At 35.5% G+C, this 19905-nt stretch overlaps 1 protein-coding gene across 7 annotated transcripts in view; it reads left to right on the forward strand.

Moving 5' to 3' along the window:
* ANKRD17 (ankyrin repeat domain 17) overlaps positions 1 to 18188 on the forward strand; it is a 161865-nt gene extending 143677 nt beyond the window's left edge. For all 7 annotated transcript variants that reach the window (XM_046657012.1, XM_046657013.1, XM_046657017.1 and 4 more), the window contains 6 exons: positions 1425 to 3061; positions 7495 to 7692; positions 15350 to 15598; positions 16111 to 16289; positions 16691 to 16855; positions 17585 to 18188. In XM_046657012.1, the coding sequence (XP_046512968.1) occupies positions 1425 to 3061; positions 7495 to 7692; positions 15350 to 15598; positions 16111 to 16289; positions 16691 to 16855; positions 17585 to 17644 (2488 nt within the window). In that variant the 3' untranslated portion in view covers positions 17645 to 18188. The remainder of the gene's footprint in view (positions 1 to 1424; positions 3062 to 7494; positions 7693 to 15349; positions 15599 to 16110; positions 16290 to 16690; positions 16856 to 17584) is intronic.
* Positions 18189 to 19905: the final 1717 nt, after the last annotated feature.

Consider the following 19905-nt stretch of genomic DNA (forward strand, 5'->3'; position numbering starts at 1 on the left):
TATTTGAGAAGATAACCTTTATAATTTTTTCTTTAATTCATATGCTCTTGTGAAGTATTTCAAAGGACTTTAAAGGAATTTTTCTTTTGTATGTGTGTGACAAAGGTTTAGATAGTCTTTTCCTTACATAAACTGTTCATATGACATTCTTAAAAATTTATTCTAAGACTTTTTGAAAAGGAATGAGTTTCTAACACACTTTAAGCAGTATTTTTCCATCTTTCTCTTAAATTAGCCTTTGAGATTTGTTATTTTGAGATTGTGTCCTTAGAATATGAGCTTAGGGGCCGGCCCCATGGCGGAGTGTTTAAGTTCCCGCACTCTGCTTTGACGGCCCAGGATTTCACCAGGTCGAATCCTGGGCACAGACATGGCACCGCTCATCAAACCATGCTGAGACCGCATCCCACATGCACAACTGAAAAATACACAACTATGTACCGGGGGCTTTGGGAGAAAAAGGAAAAGAAAATAAAATCTTAAAAAAAAAAAGAATATGAGCTTAGTAGTAGATTTAAATCTGAAGTGGATATTTGTCTTGAATTTAATATGTCTGTATCTAAATAGTCTTAAAATAAAGATAATATTCTAAGAAATCATAGGTTTGTTTGTAAGAGGCAGCTGCCCCTTCACATAATAAGAGGACCAATAGATATAGACTACCTAAAAAAGAAAGAGGCAATTAGCTGTCTCTGTTTTGTACTTATCCTCCTCTCTTATCTTGTTTTTCCGTCTCCTGGGATAAGTGGGTAGTCATAACCTGCCTTATCTAGAGAAGAGGGAAGCGGATACCCCATATGAGTAATTTCCCCCTTAGGGTTTCCGTAAGTCCTTCCTTGCGATCAAATATTGTCCTGAAGATTCAACACTAGAGTTTGACCTTATGGCCATTGTTGGCATTATCTGGATGCCTCTCTCATTCTCAGACATCATTCCAGAGGAATTATAATAATAATTCTACTAATGGAGAAACCACTAACAAATATGTTGTAGATGGAGTTATCTTAGGTCCCAGGATTTAAGAATTTTCTTACTCAATTGTATCATTTTCTTTTTTTACCTGTATTGCTTTTAGTATTGATCAACTGTTTAACTTGACAGTAATACATGGATTACACAGGCTTTTAAGTACAGTGGTTTTCCTAACTGTAATGTATTTTACAGTAGGAAAATGATTTCTTAGTTTAAGGAAACAGTAGTAAAATGAATTTTTGAAAAATAAATTCTTTACTGTTCCTTTGAAAATTATAGTGGCATGTCAGGACAGTTTATTGCTTTGTTTGCAAAATACCTCAAGAATAGTCAGAAATTTGCTCCTAGCCTTGTTGTTTTCTGTATGTATGTACACACACGAATGAATTTAGGCTTTATATATTAAAAAGTAGGGGAAACTGGACCTAATTTTTTTTTCTCTCAACTCACAGAGGTGGCACTGAATCAACAAGACAAGCAACTCAGTTGATCAATGCTCTGATCAAGGATCCAGACAAAGAAATTGATGAACTTATTCCAAAGAATCGTTTGAAAAGCTCCTCAGCAAATTCCAAAATAGGGTCATCAGCACCTACCACCACTGCTGCTAACAGTTCCTTAATGGGAATTAAAATGACGACTGTAGCTCTGTCATCAACATCTCAAACTGCCACAGCACTCACTGTGCCTGCAATTTCTTCTGCATCTACTCACAAAACCATTAAGAATCCAGTGAATAATGTGAGGCCTGGTTTTCCAGTTTCTCTTCCATTAGCATATCCTCCTCCACAGTTTGCACATGCTTTGCTTGCTGCTCAGACTTTCCAGCAGATCCGTCCACCAAGGTTGCCCATGACCCACTTTGGAGGTACTTTTCCACCAGCTCAATCCACTTGGGGTCCTTTTCCTGTCAGGCCTTTGAGCCCTGCCAGAGCTACTAACTCGCCTAAGCCTCACATGGTGCCTCGCCATAGCAATCAGAATAGCAGTGGTTCTCAGGTGAATTCAGCAGGTTCTTTAACTTCAAGTCCAACAACTACAACCAGTTCATCAGCTTCAACGGTGCCTGGTACATCTACAAATGGCAGTCCAAGTTCTCCTTCTGTCAGAAGGCAGCTTTTTGTCACGGTTGTGAAGACATCCAATGCCACCACAACAACGGTCACAACCACAGCAAGCAACAACAGCACTGCACCCACAAATGCCACATATCCTATGCCTACTGCCAAAGAACACTACCCAGTATCATCCCCATCTTCCCCATCACCACCAGCCCACCCAGGAGGGGTTTCTAGAAACAGCCCCTTGGATTGTGGAACAGCATCTCCCAATAAAGGGGCATCTTCCTCTGAACAGGAAGCAGGTAGTCCACCCGTAGTAGAAACGGCAAACAGTAGACCTCCAAACAGCAGCAGTTCTTCTGGGAGTTCATCAGTTCATTCTACTCAGCAACAACCCCCGGGATCTGTTTCTCAGGAGCCAAGACCACCTCTTCAGCAGTCTCAGGTTCCTCCCCCGGAAGTTAGAATGACTGTTCCTCCTTTAGCAACAACAAGTTCTGCTCCAGTGGCGGTGCCTTCTACTGCCCCAGTGACTTACCCTATGCCTCAAACACAAATGGGATGCTCCCAGCCTGCTCCTAAAATGGAAACCCCTGCTATTAGACCACCCTCTCATGGCACAGCTCCCCCTCACAAGAATCCAGCTCCAGTGCAAAATTCATCTGTTGCAGTCCTCAGTGTCAATCACATTAAACGACCTCACAGTGTTCCCTCTTCTGTCCAGCTACCTTCAACCTTAAGTACACAAAGTGCTTGTCAAAATTCAGTACATCCAGCAAATAAGCCTATAGCTCCCAATTTTAGTGCTCCTTTACCATTTGGGCCCTTTAGCACATTGTTTGAAAACAGCCCTACTTCTGCTCATGCCTTCTGGGGAGGATCTGTTGTTTCATCTCAGTCAACACCAGAATCTATGCTATCAGGAAAATCCTCATATTTGCCAAATTCTGATCCTTTACATCAGTCTGATACTTCCAAAGCTCCAGGTTTTCGACCACCATTACAGAGACCTGCTCCAAGTCCCTCAGGTGAGTTTGTATTTTCTGACATTTTTGCTGCTGCTCATTTACTCAGGTGATGTGAAAACTCTCAGTCGTTTTCTAACATTTTTACCCTATGACTATGTCAGATGGACAGAAATTGTTGTATTGAGTTAACTCAAATGCCGTTATGAATATGGTGTGTATTTTTTTGTAAATCTTTTTAGAAGCTGTAGTGGATTTTATCTTGAACTTCCCATAAATTTGTTTATCAGGAATATTTTTCTCTCAAAATAAGTCTCTATGATTTAATTTAATAAGGTAACACCGTCAGTTTGCTTTTATTTCAAATAAATAATTAACAAAGATTGTTTAAATTTGATTTTATTTCTGATCATCTTTTTTGTTTTTAAAATAATCAGAAAAATCTAGAGCTACGTAGTTCAGTAAAGTAGCCACTAACCATATGTGCCATTTAAATTAAAACTAAATTAAAATTAAGTAAAATTAAAATTTCATCTCAGTCAAGCTGGCTGTCTTTCTTGCTTTTTAAATTTTTTTCCAGTTTTGCTGAAGTGTATTAACAGACATCATTATGTAAGTTTACGATGTGTAGCGTCATAGTTTCACTTACATATTGTGCAGTGATTACAATAATTAGCATTCATCTCATATAGATACAATAAAAAGAAAAAACAAAAATTTTTAAAAATTCTTTTTCTTTGTGATGAGTACTCTTAAGATCTACTCTCTTAACAGCTTTCCTGTATATCTTATAGCAGTGTTAACTGTAGTCATCATGTTGTACATTATATCCCTGTTACTTATTTATCCTGTCACTGGAAGTTTGTAGCTTTTAACCACCTTCCTCGAATTCCCCTTTTCCCCGACCCCCTGCCTCTGGTAACCACAGTTAGATCTCTTTTTCTATGAGTTTGCTTGTTTGTTTGTTTTAGATCCCACACATAAGTGAGATCATACAGTTATTGTCTTTCTCTCTCTGACTTATTTTACTTAATATAATGCCCTCGAGGTCCACCCATGTTGTCGCAAATGGCATAATTTTCTTTTTTATTTATTTATTTTTTAATTTTTTATTTATTTTTTGAGGAAGATTAGCCCTGAGCTAACATCTGCTGCCAAACCTCCTCTTTTTGCTGAAGAAGACTGGCCCTGAGCTAACATCCGTGCCCATCTTCCTCTACTTTACATGTGGATCGCCTACCACAGCATGGGGTGCCAAGCGGTGCCATATCCGCACCCGGGATCCAAACCAGCGAATCCCGGGCCGCCGAAGCGGAACATGCGCACTTAACCACTGCACCACCCAGCTGGCCCTTTCCTTCTTTTTCATGGCGGAATAATATTCGTGTGTGTGTGTGTGTACCACATCTTATCTATTCATCCGTCAATGGACACTTAGTTGTTTCCATGTCTTGGTTATTGTAGATAATGCTGCTATGAACATAAGAGTGCAGATATCTTTTTGAGTTAGTGGGTTTTTTTGTTTCCTTTGGATATATTCCCAGAAAGGAATTGCTAGATTATACGGTATTTCTACTTTTAATTTTTTGAGGATCCTCCATACTGTTTTCTGTAGTGGCTAAGTTGGCCATATTTCAAGTGCTTAATAAACACGTATGGCTAGAGGCTGTCATACTAGACAGCACAGATATCTGTTATAGAAAGTTCTCGTGGACAATGCTGACATTTATCGATTATCTAAAGATCTCCTGGTTGTGAGTGCTTTTTTTCTTTTTAGCTTTTTACTTTGAAATATTTTTAGACTTATAGAAGAAGAATTCTATAATTACCCCAGCTTCTCCTAATGTAAACATAGGATTATCTTGCATAATCATGGTACATTTATTAAAACTAAGAAATTAATATTGGTACAGTATAATTAACTCTACTACAGACTTTATTCAGATTTCTCAAGTTTTTCCAATAGTATCCTTTTTCTGTTGCAGTGTCCAATCCAGGATACCAGGTTGCATTTAGAGCAATGTGTTTGAATATAAACATTTTAAGTAATTAAAGGTAATCCATGCCAGAGATAGACAAACTGGTCTGTGGACCAAATGTGGCCTGCTACCTGTTTTTACATTTCTGTTTTTTTTTTTTTTATTGAGGTATAATGTTATCTAAGATTTTTTTAAATAGTTTTTAGGAAAATTTTAGAAAGTGTAATATGTGACAAAAAAAATAGGAAATTCAAAATTCAGTGTTCATAGATAAAATTTTATTAAAGCACAGCCATGCCCATTCATTTACATATTGTGTCATGGCTGCTTTCATGCTCTGCTGACAGCCTAAAAATATTCACTGTTCAGCCCTTTACAGAAGGGTTGCCAACCTGATCTGTGTTATTGAGATGACATGCTGGGACTAAAGATTTCTAAATTTGATGTGATACTGGATGTTATTTTTACATATTTCTATAACATATAAATACAATGTAATGAACTTAGTCAGTAAATATGTCTTTCCTGGGGAGTGACTGAAATACTTAAGTGTACTTTCAAAAACAGTTTCTCTTGAGTACTAAAATAATAGAATCAATATAATTTGATTTTAAAAGATCACCATATGCTAATGTGTTGGAAATACTTTTATATTTCATTTTTATAATAGTTGGAATTTTGTGAAAATACTTCACTTTTCAAAAATTGTGAAATCTAGGTAGTGTGTTCAGAAAGACTAAAATTAAGATTTAGAGAAAAAAGAAATAAATTCTTATTATGTGGAAAGGTATAGAAAAAGGCTCATCTTCTTTATAAGGGAGGTGTTGGGGTGAAGAGTTGATGAGAACCAAAATTAGGATTGAAATCTAACTTGCGAATTTATCAGAGAAGGATATTACTAGATTCAGGTCAAAACAGGCATGTTTTCCTTCACAGCTATGCCACTAATACTACACCCAAGAAAATTAACATTAGTTCAGTAATAACACCCGATATGTAGTACCATCATCCCAAGTATATTCCTTTTTTTTTCCTTAGTGAGGAAGATTGGCCCTGAGCTAACACCTGTTGCCAATCTCCCTCTTTTTGCTTGAGAAAGATTGTTTCTGAGCTAACATCTGTGCCTGTTTTTCTCTATTTTGTATGTGAGATGCTGCCACATCATGGCTTGATGAGCGGTGTGTAGGTCTGTACCTGGGATCCAAACCAGCCAATCCCGGGCCACAGAAGCAGAACGCGCAAACTTAACCACTACACCACTGGGCTGGTCCCCCAAACTGATTCTTTATGCTGGTTGTTTTGTTTTTTTTTTTACTTTTGATCCAAGATCCAATCAAGGTTTACACTTGCTTTTGGCTGTTATGTCTCATTGGTCTCCCTCAGTCTAAAGCATCTCACTACCTTCCTTTGTTATTCTTGATATTGAATCCTTTGAAGAATCCAGTTGTCCTGAAGGATAGTCCACATTTCAGGTTCATCTGTTTCCTTAATCCATGATTATACATTCAGGTCAGATACTTTTTGCAGGAACTTTAGATAGGTAATGTTTTGAAGCTCACACTAGGATATATCAGGAGGCACTCAGTGACAGATTGTCCCACTATTGGCTATGGAAAGGATGGCCACTTAGTTAAGATGCTGATCCTTAGATCTCTCCATTGTAGAAGTATAGCTACGCCTTTTTTTCCTCACCCTGTAGTTCTTTTTTTAAGACTTTTTTTTTTAAATAGAACTTTTAGGTTACAGCAAAACTGAGAGAAAAGTGCAGAGATTTCCCACATGCCTCCTGCCCCCATACAGGCATAGCCTCCCCCATTGTCAACATCCCCCACCAGAATGGTACATTTGTTATAATTGATGGACCTACATTAACACATCCAAAGTCCATAGCTTACAATAGAGTTCACTTAGTGTTGTATGTTCTGTGGGTTTGAACAAATGTCTAATGACATGTATCCACCATTATAGTATTGTGCAGAATATGTTCACTGTCTCAAAAATCCTCTGTGCTTGAGGAAGATTAGCCCTGAGCTGACGTCTGTGCCAGCCTTCCTCCATTTTTTTTTATGTGGGACTCCTCCACAGCATGGTTGGTGAGTGGAGTAGGTCTGCACCTGGGATCCGAACCTGCAAACCCATGCTGCTGAAGGGGAGCATGCAGAACGTTAACCACTCAGCCAAGGGGCTGGGCCCCCTCCTAAGTTTTTTAAAGATAAATTTTTATACTACCCCTTGGGTATTAAACCTTTTTAAACTCCAGTGTTGATATTAAGTCTACATGTATTCTATAATAACTAATCAAATGTTAAAACTAAATATAGAAATATTTTCCTTGGTAGTTATTCCTCTTTTATAAAGTAAAGTGGGATATAGTGAGTCTGTGGACTAAAAGAAGTAAGCATGGAGAAACTTTTTTAATGTAAAATGTTTTGGGATATATTAGGGACCTCTTGGAATTTCAGGTTTTTCTAATTGTTTCTCCTAGAGGGTAACTATGATTATCCTTCTGCATTGTAGGTATTGTCAATATGGACTCGCCATATGGTTCTGTAACACCTTCTTCTACACATTTGGGGAACTTTGCTTCAAACCTTTCAGGAGGTCAAATGTATGGACCTGGGGCACCCCTTGGAGGAGCACCCGCAGCTGCTAACTTTAACAGACAACATTTTTCCCCACTTAGTTTGTTGACTCCATGTTCATCAGCATCAAATGGTGAGTATTATACACTGTGGTTCCTTAAGAAGAGTTTGCATATATGTTTTTTTAAAGACAAGAGGTTTTAAGTTTTTCAAAGTTTGGAATTTTTAACTTTTAAACCTCATCATAATTTTAATACTGTAAAAATGTAATTTGTATTATGACAGTCTGTGAAATCAGGAATACTTTCAATAGAATTTCTAGATTTTTAAATTAACTGGAATCAACCTCTGTTATATCAATCCTAGAATATTATATAGAAATTTATTTTAAAAGGGATCATTTTCTCGAGGAAAAAAATTAATCTTGTCGTACCTCCTATTGATTTACATTTACTTTTAGTTTTATTTGAGACTACAGCTACCAAGGAGAAAGATTTCTAGCCTTAAAGGTATTTACGTCACATGGTTTTGTCCACCTTTCAATCTCATCTACTATGTTAACAGCACAACTGATTTCACATTATCTGATGTGTGTTTTTAGCTGTAGTCAGACTTTTGAAGCTGATTTTCAAACTAAGGAAGAGCAGTCATAGAGACTTCAACTCACATTAAGAGAATTCTCTAGTAAGGTTATTGGGTTTTGTGGGTTTTGTGTTTGTAGTTCTTAATTTTTCTTTTTTTTTTTGTGGGGATAAAGACATGAAATTGCTTTCTCCTTGAGGAAATTATAAGAATCATTTTTTAAACTACCAAATTTCTTCTAACAATGCTAGAACCTACATAACAGAGCCTGGTTAACTGAATGAAAGAGTAAAAAATAATTTAAATATTCGAGAGATGCATATCAAAGTACATTGCCAGTTAAAGCATGAAGTAAGTTATAGCCTGTAATGAGTTTACATATTGTGTAGTTTTTCTTGTGTTTGTCAAATAATGAGGACTGTCACATAGCAAGAGTATTTATTATCCTTGCACAGGTTTCCCTAAGTGTGAGGGTAAATGGTTTAAGAAAGAATTCAGGGGCTGGCCCCGTGGCCAATTGGTTAAGTTCGTGAGCTCCCCTTCTGCAGCCCAGGGTTTCCCAGGTTCGATCCTGGGCGCTGACCTAGCACTGCTCATCAAGCCATGCTGAAGCGGTGTCCCACATGCCACAACTAGAAGGACCCACAACTAAAAATATATACACAACTATGTACTGGGTGGCTTTGGGGAGAAGAAGGAAAAATAAATCTTTAAAAAAAAAAGAAAGAAAGAATTCAAAATGATGAAATAGAAACATGCCAGAAATAATGTAAGAAGTATGAAAGTAATGTACTAATATATATAATAAGAAAAACAGTCTCTAGCAGTTCTCATTGAGGATACTCTACCTATCCTTGAAAAAGATAAAGTGAATATAGTATAACAATGTTACTTAGCCTGGTTTATTTAAACATAAGGCATTAAATAGAATATTTAAACTAAATATAACTAAGGAATAACTGGTCATTACATTTTATCCCTAACTCTTTGGCTTTTAATAAAAGGTTATAGCCTCGGTTATTTAAAGCTGTACTCAAACAACATATATCTGTATCCTAGAGGAATATGGATATTTATTCTGTTTGTTTAGTTTATTATAAGAAAGATTGACAGGTAAATATTGAAGAATGGAAGGTAATTCACTCTGTATTTTAATGATTGGTACTTTATCCTAACTTAGAGTCCCTCCCTTTAGGGACATGAATTTGAACAGATTTTAGGGCAAAAATTACAACAATTAAAGAAAGAAAAAACCTAAGAGAAAAGTAAAATAGTAAGGATTGCCAATGAATTCTTTTTGTAATACAGTTCGTAACTGTATGTTAAACTACTAATAACAACAACAGCAACAAGAAGTTAATTTATTGAATTTAGCCACTTTTCATGTTAATTTTCCCCCAAATCTGCCTTTTTCAGCAAAACCCTAATGTAAACAGTTTTCTAATCTGTTAATATTTACCACACTGGATTAGTGTAAGAAGTCAATATACAGAAGAAGTGGTACGTGTCTGAGTATAAATAATAGTTTTACTTTTGTAACTGTGTTAATGTTTATAAATTCCCAAAAAATCAACTTTGATGGAAAAAAAGAACACTACAATTGAATATAAATAGAAACAAATAAACCTCACTGTATTTCAATTTATTAACATAAACCTATTAAAAGAAAAAGAAACAATCCAAAAAACTCTTAAACACAGTACTTTCTGTGACCTTCAGTCTAGAGACAAATAGACTTCAGACACATCTTCACTTCTACTTAGGACGTGTTTTTTATAATGTTATGGATAAGCAACTCTAAAAGTATATGGAGTATATTGTAGGATTGAACAAATGAGTAAATAAGTCTATTGATGATGGTGTGACCCAGGGTTCTCACTGTGAGAAGACAGAAATGTGGAATGGCATAAGACAAGGAAGAATGCCGTGGAATTGGATTGGACTTAGAGGAGCAGTGTGAACTCATGCTTTTTCAATTACATATGTGTTAGATTGAATTATATAAAATTGCCATTTTCCCCACAGCTCTATCTACTCAAAAGGCTTAGAAGCAATGAATCTTCAGTAGCAGTGAGCACATCAAGTGTCCGGATCCATCTGTTAAATATTTTTGTCCCCTCAAAAAAACTAGGGCTTCTTGAGGAAATAGCTGATTTGAGTGTTGGGGCATGGAAAGTATAAGGGGAGCCTGTGAAGTCATATAGTGTCGCAGAGTGATTAAGTGCTCAAAATGATAGGGACATGTCAGAAGGACACAGGAGGCAGTTTGGAGGGGCTCCCACTGGCCAAATCCAGGGCAATTTGACCCTCAAAATGAATAATGGCAGCTAATTGGATAAAACAAGAATCCATATGTCCATAATGATTATAAAGTTTTAAAATTCAGAAGGGAATGTTCTTTCTTATAGTATAATGACAACTCAAAAATGTAGAGGGAATTATAATTATAGTCATCGTTTTGCAACCATTAGAGTGACTGATTCAGGCAAGACTCTCAGACTTTTGCCTCTAATACTGAATTTTTAAATAGTTTGCATTTTCTCACCTAATATACATCTTAGTACTATTTCTTTTTAACGACCATTTAGTTTGTTTTGTATGACTTCCAACTCTTTTAGATAATCTGTTCATATGAGTGTAATTTTGTATTTTTGTTTATGGTAGTCTTTTAAAATTTGTTTTCAATATTTATCTAGATATTTTTCTTAGAAGTTGCCATTCTGGATGCTGTTGTAGCAGAAGCATGACTTATTTTTCACAATATTTTTATCTAGTTTTATGTACTGGAACAGGTTTCTCCATGCATTCTACTCCTTTTCTCTCTCCCCCTCTTTAGGACATTAGGACATGATATTAGGACCCTGACAAATTAAGTTGGGATGTGGGGACACAAGACCCTTCCTTTAAAAAAAAAAAGAAAAAGAAAGCAAAGAACCCTTTCCTGAGGCCCCAGAACAACAGATTGGTGATGCCCAAGGGCTCTGCAGAGATCACCTGAGTCCTATCCCACTCAAACTGCTAAAGTTTGTCCTGCCAACACTCAACCAGTCCCTGCAGTGATTACTGATCACTGGCTCTGGTCTGTGAGTTTCAGTCCTTGGCAAATTTAGTCGGTGGGCCATTTTGACACTCAATCTTATAAAACTATTGTCAGATCAAAAGCAGTAAAAAAAGCATTACAATTTTGAAAGGAAGAAACTAATTTTATATTGTGACCCAGTACACATGTACGTGTGTGTTGAAATTATATATTTACAAAACAATACTTATCCTTACAATGTGTGTTGCATGCTGGTATTTTCTGATCTGTTTTCTTTAACCTTTAAAAAAATTTTTATGCTAGTTGTGACCAACCACATTAATCTAATAACCTACTGTAGTTTAATAAATACTGAACTGCAGTGTGAAGAAAGCACAGTGCAATTTTCCTGCAGGAGCACTTTTTCAATTTGTAAGTCACATTGCTCTTTCGATTTGAATTCAAGACCCTGTTGTCGTTTCAAAACTGAAGTAGATTTACCATGAAGCCAGTGAAGCTTAAGCTTCAGGGTACCTCATTTGCAAGGGGCCCTGCGGAGATCCTGTACCTAATTTTGTATTCTTTCTCTAAAAAATGTTCCCTAAATTGTATAAGGCCACACAGAACTTCTAAACCCTGTTTTTTCTCAAAATATAAACTGGCATATTTTAAAATAACATGGCTCTGAATTAGATTTGGGGGTTTTTTCTAATTAAAGAAATTATAATAATTAGGCTCTTTTCGTGGCAAGGAATATTGAGCCAGCAAAGAATTGCAAGGAAAGTGGTGTTTACTTTAAGGCTATCTCCAGAACCATCCAGGATTTGGGACAGCTATTCTTTCCATCTTTCTGGAGGATTTGTGGTCTCTCACTCAAGGTCTGTTTCTTGTGCGTCTCTTCTGTTTACTCTCTTTACACCTAGGCTTCTTGATAAGCTCATCTTGTATATGGTTCTCAAAGATTCAGTTCATAGTTAATTAAACCAGTTTTTCCCTGTTCATCAATTGCCCCTTTCTGAATGAGGAATATAATTGGCTCAGCTCATATATTCAAGTCAGGCCGTGTCAATCATAGATTGTGGGCTAGCCTGAAATTCATCATTCTTCAGCCAGATGCCTGTCCTCAGTCCTGTAAACCTGCAGGAAGGAAGCAGAAAACAGTCATCTGATAAAAACTGTGGCTAGTGAGATGGCAGAATCTGTGAAGAGGGCAAATCTCTTAAATGCGGCTGATCAGCAAGCAAGGCTAGTTATTCCGTTCATTTAAACATATTGGAGGGTTGCTGCTATTTTGCTTTTTGCTTTTGTTTTTGGAAGAATACAGGAAAGAGAAACTAGATCTAAGACTGAGGTTAGGGCAGGCTCCCAAGGATGAGTCTGGGAGAAGGCAGGATTCATTCCTCCGTCCTTCCATTAGTTCTTCCTGCCTTTTGTCCTTGGTTGCCTCCTGCTTGCCTGCCTTAGTTCTGGGCTGGTTTTTCTTCAGCTGGGTAATTGTGCCCTTTCGATACGTAGTTTAAAAAACAAAAAACCAAAACTTTGTTTATCCTTTGTGTTTACACTTTCTTGTGTTCCATTTAGTTCAATTTAGTCTTTTTTGAAATATTCTTTGATTTCTAATACTTCCCTGAGTTTTGTCATCTTATTTCCAGTTTTCCTAATTCTGGATTATGATGTTCTTTCATATCTTTTTCTTTCATTTATTTTAGGTTATAGTTTCTTTCTGATATGCCTTTGGAATATTAGGATATAACTTTCTTTCTGGCGTGCTTTTATTATCTACAAGATGTTATGGGTCCATATGTCTTTTAGTTCATATGATAGCTTCGTATGGAATTTGACTGCAGTTCTATTTTTTTTTCTCTATTTTTTAATGAAATGAGTTGGCCTGAACTTTTGGAAGGGATAGGTGGATCAGGATATCTTTTCTCACTTAAAGGCTCTAGAATTGCCTCTTTTAGGGAAGTGTGCAAAAATATGGCCTTGCACTTTATTAAATCTGCTGGCTTTGTTGTCCCATACCCACCCACCAATCCCACCTCTGCCCTGCTCTTGACTAGATCTTCTCTTTGCTTTGCTTCTCTTGTCTCTTTCCTGCTCAGTTTGGAATCCTCGAAGTTTCTTGTCAGTGAGGAATTTTATCATGGAAGGAGGCCTCAGCAGGTACTTTTGAGAGTTCTTAGGGCCCATATTGCTCCAGCTCCTTCAGATCTTATTGTGAATCCTTTGCAATCACCGATGCATTGGCGGAACTCTCCCAGTTTCACCTGCTGTTCTCAGATTGGCCTGCCTTGCTTTCTTTTGAGTACTTTTGACTGTTTCGTGTTTCCCCTCTTTTCCTTTTCTTAGGTCTGAAGAATTGCTTCCTTCCACGTATGCTGATAGCACATGAGTCTTATAGCTATCGACGATTTGTCCCTATTCACTTGTATCTTTGGATTCATCGATACCTTTTTCTTAGTTTGGTTATAAATGTTATCTATGGGTTTTTGGCTTTGCTAATTTAGTGGCTTTGTTTTTATGGGAGGATTTGGGAAGAGTCAAAACCTGTGCTACTGCCTCCTCCATCTTCCTAGAATTCCCTCTTATACCCGTATAATTTTAAGGTGAATTTAAAAATATTCATAATTGCTTTAAAGACACGTATGTGGCTTTTCCATTGTCTTATGATTTGTTAACAGTAAATGCTGTCAAATAATGCTGATGGATCCATGATCACAGGAGATACATTTTAACTTTTCATTAAGGGTAATAGTTTGCTTGGTTTACTTTTACAGATAACAAGTCCATATGTTTCATGTTTTTCTTCCCCAGTAATATCAATATCCATATAATAAATTAAAATTTATAAAGTACTTTCACATTCATTCTTTTTCGTTAATAGTCACTACAGCTCATTGAGAAGTGGTACTATCAATTTAACCAAAATAGACCTCTGCGAGCACTAGTAAGATGGAATTGATCTCCACGGTACTTTCCAATTCTATATGATTCTAAAATATATATGAGAAGTGTTTTTTAAACATATTCAGGCTAAGAGTACTACTGAATTTTTATTTGTCTTCCAAATTCCCTGAAAAGTATCTTGAGAAGTAGAATCTTTATGCTTTCATGTGTGTGTGTGTGCACACGTGCAGATTGATTGATTGATTGATTTTTGTAAGTTTATTAGCTACCTGAATCCCTTGGATGGTTACAGACACACACACTCAGAAAACTTAAAGGTAAAGATGGTTGAATGGAAAAGTATAATTAAATGACTATCTCTAGGACATACAGTCAGGCAGTTATGAGTAAATTGTAGGTATTCAGGTAACTGTTTTAACTTTTAAGCTGGAACTCCTCCACCATTTATATTCTATTTATATTTAAATGTACTTAATATTTAATCTATTCACAAGAAATACAATTTTGGTTATTTTTATGTTTTCTATGTAGTGTGTGAAGACATTGAGTCACTAATGAATACTGTCATGTTGACTATATTAAGAACTCATCTTGTTTTGATAAGTAAAGTTTAAACTGTCATTTCCAAAAGTATGTTCTGTGGAATACCCACAAGATACAATAAAACAAAGTTGGGCAATGAGGCATAGCCTTCTGTTGGTATTTTATCAGCATATTAAGGCTCTGTGAAGTCCTAATTTGAAGAAACTTATTTTTTGCTTAAGCTACATTTTCCAAATTCATTAGATACCTGAATTCCTTTGTTTTTTCATTATAACATACGAAGGGACAAGTGTTCCCAAGGAATACAGTTTGGGAATTGCCAATACAGGCATGATTTTCCCCACCTCCATTTTGTTGTTGTTAATGTTTGTTTTTTTTTATTTACACATTGTCTTCTCATTGCTCTGATGTTATATTTTACTCAGTATCAAGGCTTAATTCATTTAAATATTAGTTAGTTTTATGGTTTATTACATATGTAGTTGCAGCATTCCCATCTTCACATTCTACTATCATGTACCTAAATGGAAAAATTGTGAGCCAAATTAAAAAATGACTGTGAAGTCATGGAACTTGAACCAAATTTTAGTATGCATAACATTATTTAAGCATTATTCTTATATTTCATTTTCCTTAGAGAATGCATATTTAAGGTGTCTTCTGAATTTAAGATTTGATTTTACGAAATTACATGCTCTATAGATGACATGTATACCATTTCAAAATATCTTTTCTCTAGATTCTCCTGCACAGTCAGTATCCTCTGGAGTTCGTGCACCTTCTCCTGCCCCATCATCAGTACCTTTAGGGTCAGAAAAGCCCAGCAACGTCTCTCAGGACAGAAAAGTTCCAGTCCCTATTGGGACTGAACGCTCTGCACGTATCAGGCAAACTGGAACTTCAGCTCCATCTGTTATTGGGAGTAATTTGTCCACTTCGGTAGGGCATAGTGGCATCTGGTCCTTTGAAGGGATTGGTGGCAATCAAGGTATGATGTGCTGTCCTGCTTATGGAAGTTAAGTTTATGCCTTTAACTAAAATATTGTAAGCAGTATTTAACTTTCATAGTCATTCTTAAAAGATCTGTACTCATATCTCTTTATTTTGACTAATCACTTTTATTTAAGAGTTCAGAACATTTTTTGCTCCCATGTGATCTTCCATTGAGTTTATCATTGTTTTCTGAAAATAGTCTGATGCAAGCATATTCTTTTCTTCATTTCATCATATTAAGGAGATATTAATACTTCCTTTGAGGCTCTTTAACTTTTATCTTCTCTTAGTTTTTATTCTTTTGTTTTGTAACACAAGTGTTCAGGTTATTTTATTAGGCCACTAACACTACCTACAAACATGTAAATGCTGCAGTAAATATATAAAAGTAGGTCATAATTTTGAAGAAATTCACAGTTCAATGTGGAAAATATTAGATATATATAAAATATTTTGCTGTCTTCTGATTTTAAATAACTATTTTTTTCTGCCTCTGTTTTCCCTCAGACAAAGTAGACTGGTGTAACCCTGGGATGGGAAATCCTATGATTCATAGGCCAATGTCTGATCCAGGAGTGTTTTCACAGCATCAAGCAATGGAGAGAGAGAGTACAGGAATTGTAACTCCTTCTGGTACATTCCATCAGCATGTTCCTGCAGGATACATGGACTTTCCTAAAGTTGGGGTAATGGTGATTTAAATAAGCATTTTCATTATTTCTAATGGTTTTCTTATTATTAGCTTTATTTCACTTCCAAGTGGCTAAGCATTTGTGAAATGATGCTGGGGATTTGGCTGTAATTATGGGTCAAAATATGGCTAAAATATAAATATTTATGTCTAGATTTTGTCCCAGTTGTTTAGAGAAATGTTTTTTGACAAAATATTTTGGATATAGTAGGTTTGTGTATAATCTAATACTAGAAGAAGTCATGTAATGGAAAATAATTTTTAGATTACCTAGATAACTTACATGTTTCCAATGACCTGTAAGTTTCAAATATCAATTTTTAAGGCTATTGATTATATTGGGAAAAGTAAGCAGTGACTTGAATGTGCATGATCTTTGTTTTCTCCTTGTTTAAGGGTATGCCTTTTTCTGTGTATGGGAATGCAATGATTCCTCCAGTAGCACCTATTCCTGATGGTGCTGGAGGACCCATATTTAATGGCCCTCATGCTGCGGACCCCTCTTGGAACTCCCTGATAAAGATGGTTTCAAGCTCAACAGAAAATAATGGCCCTCAAACGGTAAGGCTGACCATTCAGGGAACATTTATTTAGTGTTAAGAGATGCCAAGATAAATAGGATACAGGTAAATTATGATAGAGTATGGTGATTATGGGCAGTTGAAGAAATTGAGGGAAATTAAATATAGCTGGAATATAGCAGAGAGATTTAGAAAAAGATTTGGTGATGTGGTACCAAAGGTCATGGTTTGTGGCTAAAATTATGAAAGGCATAATATATTCCATGGCGTAGCAGATGGTAAGTAAAAGATTTTAAGTTGCAAAATTGTTGTAGTGTAATTTTATACATCAAAATTTACTAGTGGTGTGAAAAGGGCCATGTAGAGGTTATTTATTAAAAGTATGAGAAATGTCAAAACAAATGTATAATTATAACTGAAAATTCACAGAAATTGTTGTATATTTTAGCTTGTTTTGTTGTATGTTTGATGTCTTGGACTCATTTTTATTCCACAATCATCAATCTGTATGTGCTCGGGTAACGGTTTAAAAAAGATGTTGATAAGTCAGATCCTGTTTGAGGGATAAAAGGCGAGGCAGGAAAATGACAGATAAAAAGTGGTTTATCAATCATTGCTTTTCTTCATTGTTTCTGAGTATGTTATACGTTGAATGAGATTTAGCTATTTTAGTCCATAGATATTAAGAGCACTTAGTTTTTAAGAATTTCGTTTTAATCAAATCTGTGTTAAAGACATAATTAATAAAATACGTGCTTTATATTCACAGGTGTGGACTGGACCTTGGGCACCTCACATGAACAGTGTGCATATGAACCAGCTTGGCTGATGAGGATCAGCTTGTTAGCCTGCAGATTCCTTTTTATTCAGAGGAAATCACAAGTGGCCGAAAAAAAATTTATGCTCCCAAATCATTCTACTGATGTGCTTGACTGAAGTGTGTAGGCTTTTTGCAGAAGAACTTACTAACTGACCTATTTTCTGTGAACATTTGTGACTGCCCATTCCCCATCATCATCCGTTTTACCTTAGTTAGCATTTTTCTTATCATTTTTCTTTTTTTCTTTCCCTCTTCCCCTTTGGACATAACTTTCTGTTGAAGCTGTTCTTTGGCTGGTTGGTTTTAGTACTGTAAACTGCTTCTGAGCAAACACGGAAATTTAGCAAAATTATGTAAACTTGATCCTGAAGTTTTAGAATGGCAAATAAATGTACAATTGTTTACATAACAGAAAAGGCTAAGCAGAAAGTAAATTTCAATATGTCAGTATAGAGGCTCTACTTTATGTAGACTTAAATTAATGTGAGATATGTACCTTCATATTCAGAAATCTGGATGTTTCCTTCATACATTAAACTATTAATAAGCATAACTTTTCTGCTTGTGTAATTTAAGTATAAAGCAAAACAATGGGCATTATCCGTGAATTTTTCCCGACGTTGGTTTTTAAAATACCCATCTTGCTCACTTTTGAGTTTGTTTGCAGCAAGGCACATATAGAAGAAGAAATTTATCACTTTTCCATGTCTTTGTATTACCTTTTCACACTTTTAAAACTAATACACACTTCTCTCTTCACTCTGTTCTCCTCACCTTTACCACTAATACCAGTAAAATTCTCTTGCTGATCGTGAAATAATTTTGTAAAGATTTTTACTGTAATGGCTGCTACAGACAGATGGAACACCTTCATCATCACCTGTGATTTCTTCTAACCATAAAGTGTTTAGTCTTTCTGAGAACTTAAAAAGCCACCACTGGTTGCCAGTCGGCATATACAAGCTCTTAATATACTGTTTATTATTAAATAATTCAGTGTACTATTTTATATTGGATAATATTGATTCTTAACATTGGCTTTCTAGTCATCAAGAGTCAACATAAAAATTCCAATTTTCAGTAATTTAGTGGAAAGTATCTTTTTATTTTTCAAATTTTAAAGGCTTCTTGTTCTCTACACTTGTATATTATCAGTGAAAAGGATCAACAGCTAACTTGGGGCAAGTAATAAAAGAAATTTTGCATTTGTCGTTAAGACAATTTATGGTAAATATGAATACACAGATTATAAGATAAAGTCTCCATTTAACTTGTTTATATAAGATCAGGGCCACACTAAACTACTCAGTGGAATTTATCTATTTCATTCACTTGAAATAATAAACAGTAACATATCCAAGAAAAATATGTGTCCTACCCTCTCTCATATTGAAAAATAAATTCTATGGTCGAAATGTAAAAGAAAGTAAGCATAAAAGTGAAGTAATGTATGTATCAATCTGTCTTTTTTTTTTAATTAGACATAAATTCCACAGTGGTGAAACATAAACATCAACTAAAATTCAGATAAATCACCCAGAATTGATATTATTAGTATGGTTTCTTGGCTGTTCAAGTAAATGAAATGATTTCTTTAGTAGCCTGAGTAAAGAGTAAAAGAAGATTGCTCAAACAGATCCAGAAGTGTGTAAAAAACACAACTATATCTTTAGGAGGTGGTCTTAAAATATATAAATTTGTTTTTCTACCTGTCTCTGATTGATATGACCAAATTTGAAGGAAAAGCTAAATGATATCCTACAAATTAATCTAGCTTTGAAATAAAATAAAATTATAGCACTTTACTATGAAAGGTGTGTAATGATATTTAACAGAGTATTTTATATGACTTTTGCCACTATCCTATAATTTTTTTTCCTGTGTTAACTAGGGTTATTTTCTAATTAAAATAATCCTGCTAGATAACAGATACTACCCAATATTTATTACAACACGTGAGTTATGTGGATTCACAAAACTGAATTTCTTAAGATGGCATGTCTTACTAAAAAGGAGAGGAAAAAAACCCCTATATTTTCTTGACTTTCAAACTGTGGGACGGGGGGATATAGATTGGAATGCTCCATATTTAGTTTTGGGGATCAGGCTTGTTAAGTACAATACCATGGTTTTAGAGGTCTGTACTAGGAACATTTTTCAAATACATTTTTTATATTTCAGATGTAATGCAGTGCATTTTTATTTGAACAATAAAAAAAAGAACATAATCTTTTGAGACCATGCAGGTCTTTTTCTTTCCCCCTTTTTGA

This window comes from Equus quagga, chromosome 3 (assembly GCF_021613505.1).
Source record: "Equus quagga isolate Etosha38 chromosome 3, UCLA_HA_Equagga_1.0, whole genome shotgun sequence".
NCBI lineage: Eukaryota > Metazoa > Chordata > Mammalia > Perissodactyla > Equidae > Equus > Equus quagga.